Below are 6,508 nucleotides of genomic sequence, written 5' to 3'. Positions count from 1 at the left end.
TCTCATTTCCATCACTTCAGGCAGGGAAGCTTCATCCATTCCGACTTGGGTAAAGGTTTGACATTTGACTATGTTATGGCTGCTGCATAGTGAACCTTTTTGTCTTCACCCTTTGTGCACATGTGCCTGCACCTATTGTGGAAAGGTCGTGTTATCCTTTCCTTAGAATGTTCGCGTTGGGAACTATTGTGCTTTGAGCCTTCTATCAAGGTGAGGACTTTTGGTCCTTTCCTAGTCAGGAGGTTGTGTTAGGCCTACCCCCGTCTTCAGTACCACTTTCTTTGTATCTAGGTGATATTCTATAACAAGTCATAAGTCAGTCTTCTTTAACCACATCAGAACAAAATCTGTTTTGAATACATATATGTTTGTCTATGAATCGGTTTCTTCAACAGAAGAGCAACCAACTTTTATTTTTAACTAGAGAACACTTATGCACTTAAGTTTACATTGTAATAATTGAACGATCTATTATGCAATCAGACATTTACCTGAAAAACATCAGTTTATGCATAGTCAATTAAACTTGATTTTGTTAATTATGTATGATGACATTTCTATAGAATAGATATCTGATAGAAGCCATCAAATTATGTTTATCTATTAGTGATATGATATTATGGACCTCCATCTTCGCACAAAGTAGGTAAACCGCAGAAATCACAAGAGTTAAAGCCGAAAAGATCCCACTAACAATAAACAGACCACCTAAACGACCAAGGTTTAGACTTTTCGGCATAATTGAAGAATCTTGGGAGGAATAAGGAATCCGATTTCGGAACCACTTTTTCTCCATGTCCTCTAGAATTCCGTCTAATCTCATTTTGGCAATTTCCCTTGACAGCTCAGCTCCTAACCGAGAACCTTTTGGGGAAATCTGTATGGGCAAAGGAGGTGTTAGAATATCTAGCCAGGTATTTTAAAAGAGTGGTCCTCTCTATAAATTCATGTACCAGAAGAGTGTAGTTTTTTTATTGGCCTTTAAACTGTTCGATATTTTTTGTTAAAAGTTTGGAACATATTAGTTTAAACAAATATAGAACTCTGAACTAGAGCAATGCTACCAGTTTCATTTAAAAGAGACTGTTGATTTATTTATAATGTCCGCTAATAGAAAATAAATCAATTCACGTACGGTTGCTGACATTTTTTTTTCCTAGTTCAATTGCAGTAACTTTTATAAGGCAGAGACATATGTCATTCAAATTATGACCTTTGGGACGAAAGGAGTGATCATATTGGTTGATGCTACTATTCAAGGCTTTTCCCAAAGCAAAGATGAATGAATATGTGAAAAGGGTACTTACAAAGCCAAAACCAGAAGTAATTGGTTGAGATGAGACCATGGCATAGTCATCTGAGTACTTGCTAAGAAACATCTTGATGTAAGGAATTTCATCAATAATGGCATCAGCACCACCATGCTTCCCACCTTTGGATAAAGCATGAGCATAATCTTGATATGAATAATATGGCCTAAGTTTATGATCTTCGAAGTTCAAGTTGCTCACTGTTACTCTTCTCATAAAGGAGTTCCCATTAAATCCAAAAATTCCCTCATTTGATGCCAATTGAAATTGCTCCACCGTCAACATTGAAGCTAATGTGGCTGTGTAGCTCGTGATCAAGATAAGAACCACAATTAACCAAGTATACATTACCAAACTTGACGAATTGCTTGACAGCTTCTTTTCTCCTACAAAACCAAAGTAAACAAAATGTAAGATCTTGGCATAACTCTATCCCATAAAAGAAGAATAAGAGAGAGAACTTTGTGCAGAAAAGATAGTCAATAGGACGAGCCAGAAGATTGTTCCCAATCGTAGAGGTGATGAATTTTCAGATTCTTGGTTCATATATTCAATAGCCCAAACAACAAAGACGGTGAAGATGACAAAGGCTATGGCAGTTAGCCATAGATCAATGCCCAACGGCTTTAAGAAGATCCACATGTCTTTTTTCTTCATTCTTACTAGTGTTCCAACACCCAAGTCCGAGTACGTAGCTGTAAAATCAACATATTCGGATCTGCTGGCAAGAATTGTTGAATCCCCGACTATTGCATCAATTTCCTGTCAACAAAGAAGCCAAACTACAAAGTTAAATGCTTTTCTAATGATCTCATTCATTTCACACTATATTTATACTCAAATATATTCACACACACCTGATTATAGACCTTCTGTACAAGATGATCATAAGTTACATTCTCAAATGGAATGAGTTCATAAGGAACTTCATATGGTAATGCACTAATGCAATGATTGAAAACATCAAAAGAAAACCCAGTGGCAGTTGTAACATTTTTCTCAACATCATGATCTATATCCATGAAGTACTTAAAGTTTGTTATTTTTAGAACCCCAATTTTTAACCTTTTCCCAGGAATTGTTGCTAACACACCACCTTTTGGAGCAGTTTCAGCACCTCCAGGCCATATAACATGTTCAAGACCCATGCTAGAATATCTATTACCACTGATAATCAGGGGGTGTGCTTTCTTGATACCTTCAGATTCTGTCCAGTATCCTACTCTCTTATAACCATGGTCAATGGCATTCACAATCTCATATCCATTAGTAACCACTTTTCCCTTACTAAATTGAAACTGATCACCACTTATACCCTTAATTCGGGTTTTCAAAATCTCATTTAAAAGCAAAGAACCATTGTGTGGGACTCCAACCTTTTCGATAGACTCCGCAAGTGCCCAAACTGTGTCATACGCCCATATGGCAAGCATAGGCAACTCCTTCCTTACATAACTAGGATACATTTTGAAAAAGGATGTATACCATCTTGTTGTTAAGCTATATAGTCGGCTTGATGCTGGAACATACGACCTAAAACCTAGTGCCCCTTGTAATGACTCAATAACTTCAAATTTTGTTGATCTAAAGATGTCAACCGTCTTTTCAGTTAAAATCCACACATATCCTTCCCTAATCATTCCTAACCTTTTTGCAATTAAAAAGACACTAGATGCCAGTGAAGGTGACATATGTACAATAATTATGGATGTGCTAAAATTCTTGAGCTTACTCAACTCTACATTTATTTGATCATGAGTCGCTGATGCAGAAATGGCACTTTTGTAATATATACCAATATTTTTATCTTGGAATGAGGCGAGAAAATTTGGCAAGATCTCTCTCCCAACTTCTGTGTCCTCATGAATGAAGATAACATTCCTCCATTTATATGATTTCACAAGGGCAGCAAGGCTTTTTGCCATAGTGGATTCGTCTTCTTTGATTTGGAACAAGTAAGGGTATTCCATTGAGGATGGAGAAGCAAATGAAAAGATTGGAACTTTTGCTTTGTCGGCAATCAAGGCCAATAGCTTCGATTGAAGATACGTTTCTGGGCCTATGATGGCTTGCACATTCTTGTTTTTCAGAAGATAGCGTACTGCCCGACAAGTAAAAAGTGGCAGTTTGAAGAAATAAAGATCATCAATAAACTTAAATTATATCAAAATTAGTTTTTAAAGATATACATGAAAGACTTACTAGCTGACAGAGCTTTTAATGGATCTCCCTCAGAGTCTTTTGTTTGAAGAACTATTCTTGTTGTGTAATTGTGATTAATAGAATAAAAATCAGATATTGCCAAGTTAATACAGCTATATATGGAGTACCCTATCCATGTCTCCATATCAAGAATAAGCCCCAGATCTACTATAATTTCGCCATTCATGTTAACGTTTTTGTTCTCCAATGGAATGGATTGACATCGTTCACGGTTTAAAATGCAGAAGATTACCAAAAGAAAAAGGCTTCTCTTGCTATGATATCTAAGCAACATCTTTGCAGAGGTATGCTTGTTAAGAAGTAGTTGAATAGTTTAGTACAAGTTCATTTTACTTAAGTGTAAACATATGACATTCAAGCAATGTGGTCCAGGTTAATTTTCATCGGGGTTGAAAGTAGAGAAACGTTTACCAGATAATAGCCAAACAAAATATGAGAAGGCGGAAGAAACTACCCAAGTTATAGACTTTGTATAACCCAAAAAGGTTGGTCCAAAACCTCCACCAAAATTTAGTCTGTCTTTTATTTTTTGTCAGCAACGACTTTGGTTTGGGTCAATCAAAAGGCCAAAACATCATTTTCATTAGAAATAACTACAAAACCGATAGCTTAATATCCATAAATACCATAGTTTATAACTCCTACCTTAGGGTGTTCACGGTTCGGATTAAAACCATGAAACCGCCAAACCGGTCATTGGTTCGATTTCACGGTCGGTTTTATTTTCAAACTTTCGTGGATTGGTTTCAAAATTGTTCAAACCGTAGTGAATGGTTTGGTTTGCGATTTATGTTGAAACCAGCCATATAAAACCGGACTGAATCGTAAGAATTAATTATATTCTAATTTTTTAAATATTTAATATCAGATAGATGTAGTTTTTTTAGAAATAAATGTATTTAATAATCCCAACTTAGCGATTGGCCGGCAACGGTCATAAATTTAAAATAACTTAGCCAATGGACCTTTGCTAACAAAATTTTAATTTCTTTTTGTCCCCTTTTTCTTTTCTGTTAGCAAAAGTCTATTGGTTATATGTGAAAACATGGTAGCATGACTGGTTATTTCTGAAGTTGGGACCGTTGCTAGCCAACAACTAATAGTTAGGATTATTAAAATCCATTACTTTTTTTTTCTATATTAGACTTGATTGATTATTAGGCTTAGTTTTTTTAATACATTCTTGATAAATATGTACCTTTTTTTTATATTAGACTTGATTGATTATTATGCTTAGCTTTTTTAATACATTCTTGATAATCTTCATTCTCAGTTTGTAAACAAATTTAGAATACATAATAGATGTCTTCATAAATAAAATATAAATTTATTAACCAATTGTGACAGGCAATCTGTTTTTTTATTTTTTTAATTTGGGAGCCAAGGTTTAAATCGGAACCAAGCTATTAAAAAGGGTTCGGTTTTTATTTTTAACGGTTCAGTTTTGATTTACGGTTTAATCCAAAAACCATCAACACCAAATCGTAAACACTTCGCATTGTCTTTTCAGTTCCAAAACCGCCTCTTGAATGTTTACCACAATACACTATGGTTGTGGTACCTACGAACCCTCCATTTGCACCGTGGTTTTTCAAAATATGTTGTTCTATTCGATTTTGAAGTTTTGTAACATGATTTTTAAAGGGGCCGGTTATTTTGGATGTGTGGTTTAGAGTATCCAACACTCATATCAAAATACAATATTGCAACATGTTTTTTATCTGTGTTAAAACCAACATGTCATAACATGCGACTGGCGTGCTTATTTATGTCCATGTTTCAGTGTAAATTTTGTTCGCATAACTTATAATAATTGTGAAAGTGATAAAAAAAATAACTCAATCACAATAACGGTTTGTGACAACCAGCAACTTCAGGTTAATACTTTAACGGAATCACGGTTAACTTAGACATACATTCATAGCACTGCATTTAACTAGGGTTAGTTAAATGAGTTTACATTGGTAATTCGGGGAATTACCGGACACATACATGTTAATTCTCGAACGTTGGTGACCAACACAGATAATAATTATAGACGGACGGTTTATACGAAACTTATGTTTTGAATGACAAATATGTGAACTACATGCTTTAATTGTAAATTACATGTTATTATGTGCTTTATGTGAAAGTTGCCTAGTTAGGGGTGCATTATGGATAATTTAGGAACCTTAATAACCCTAAACCCTCCTCTCAAATCAATCATACGATAGTTTTATCATTTCTCTAATCATCACCTCCAATCATTCCTCTAATAATTTGGCTACACCAAGTTCTCCAATCTTTGATCTTTCAACCTTTCAAGAACAATCTTTACATGAATCATAGGTAAGTGTTTATGATTATACGTTGTTGTTCTTGTTCATTTGATTTCATGCAAGCCCTTGTCCTCTAAACAATGGCCCTTTGTTTACTTGTTTATGCTTAAATGATTGTGTTATATGAATGTGTAAACCGTTTACCAAGAATATGGACGTTATTGATATGCTAATTGACATGTTAGTACTGTAAATCTGTGAATTGATTTGTAACATTGTAGAACTGCAGCAACTATTACATTGATGTTGGTTTTTGTGCGATTAGGGTTTACATTGAGGTTGAGTCAATCCGTATTTATCAAGTCTCCGAACTTGTAAAATAAGCATCAGGGTTTACTTGTGTACAAGGTCTGAATTTAACTTTGCATGAACGAAAAGGTCCAACTTTGTTAAGGTATGATATAAGGGATTCGACCTTATTAAAGTAGGGTGTAAGTGTCCGAGTTTGAGAGGACCTCTATGCTCCGAGTTCACAAAAAAAAATAACAAGGTCCGGGTTTGGCGTGGGAATGTATAATTAGGGTTTTTGTTGAAAATAAAAGAAGTGAATCCGAGTTTACTTTGGATTCCACTTGTTTATATGGTCCGAGTTTAGGAGGGGAGGGATTGTCAGAGTTTTCTTCTTGTCACGCAAATGTAAGATCTTATCATACA

The 6,508-nt window shown here is 35.0% G+C and overlaps 1 protein-coding gene across 1 annotated transcript; it reads right to left on the bottom strand.

Annotated features, from left to right (window-relative positions):
- Positions 1 to 348: 348 nt before the first annotated feature.
- LOC110882241 (glutamate receptor 1.3-like) lies at positions 349 to 3,989 on the bottom strand. Its single transcript, XM_035985725.1, has 5 exons — positions 3,513 to 3,989; positions 2,168 to 3,411; positions 1,772 to 2,072; positions 1,308 to 1,696; positions 349 to 877 (listed from the first exon to the last, which is right to left on the bottom strand). Exons 1-5 carry the CDS (start codon positions 3,805 to 3,807, stop codon positions 536 to 538), a joined length of 2,571 nt encoding a protein of 856 aa, XP_035841618.1. The 5' UTR covers positions 3,808 to 3,989; the 3' UTR covers positions 349 to 535.
- Positions 3,990 to 6,508: the final 2,519 nt, after the last annotated feature.

This window comes from Helianthus annuus, chromosome 16 (genome assembly GCF_002127325.2).
Source record: "Helianthus annuus cultivar XRQ/B chromosome 16, HanXRQr2.0-SUNRISE, whole genome shotgun sequence".
NCBI lineage: Eukaryota > Viridiplantae > Streptophyta > Magnoliopsida > Asterales > Asteraceae > Helianthus > Helianthus annuus.
The sequence above is the reverse complement of the archived record's forward strand: the minus strand, read 5'-3'. Positions and strand labels throughout refer to the sequence as shown.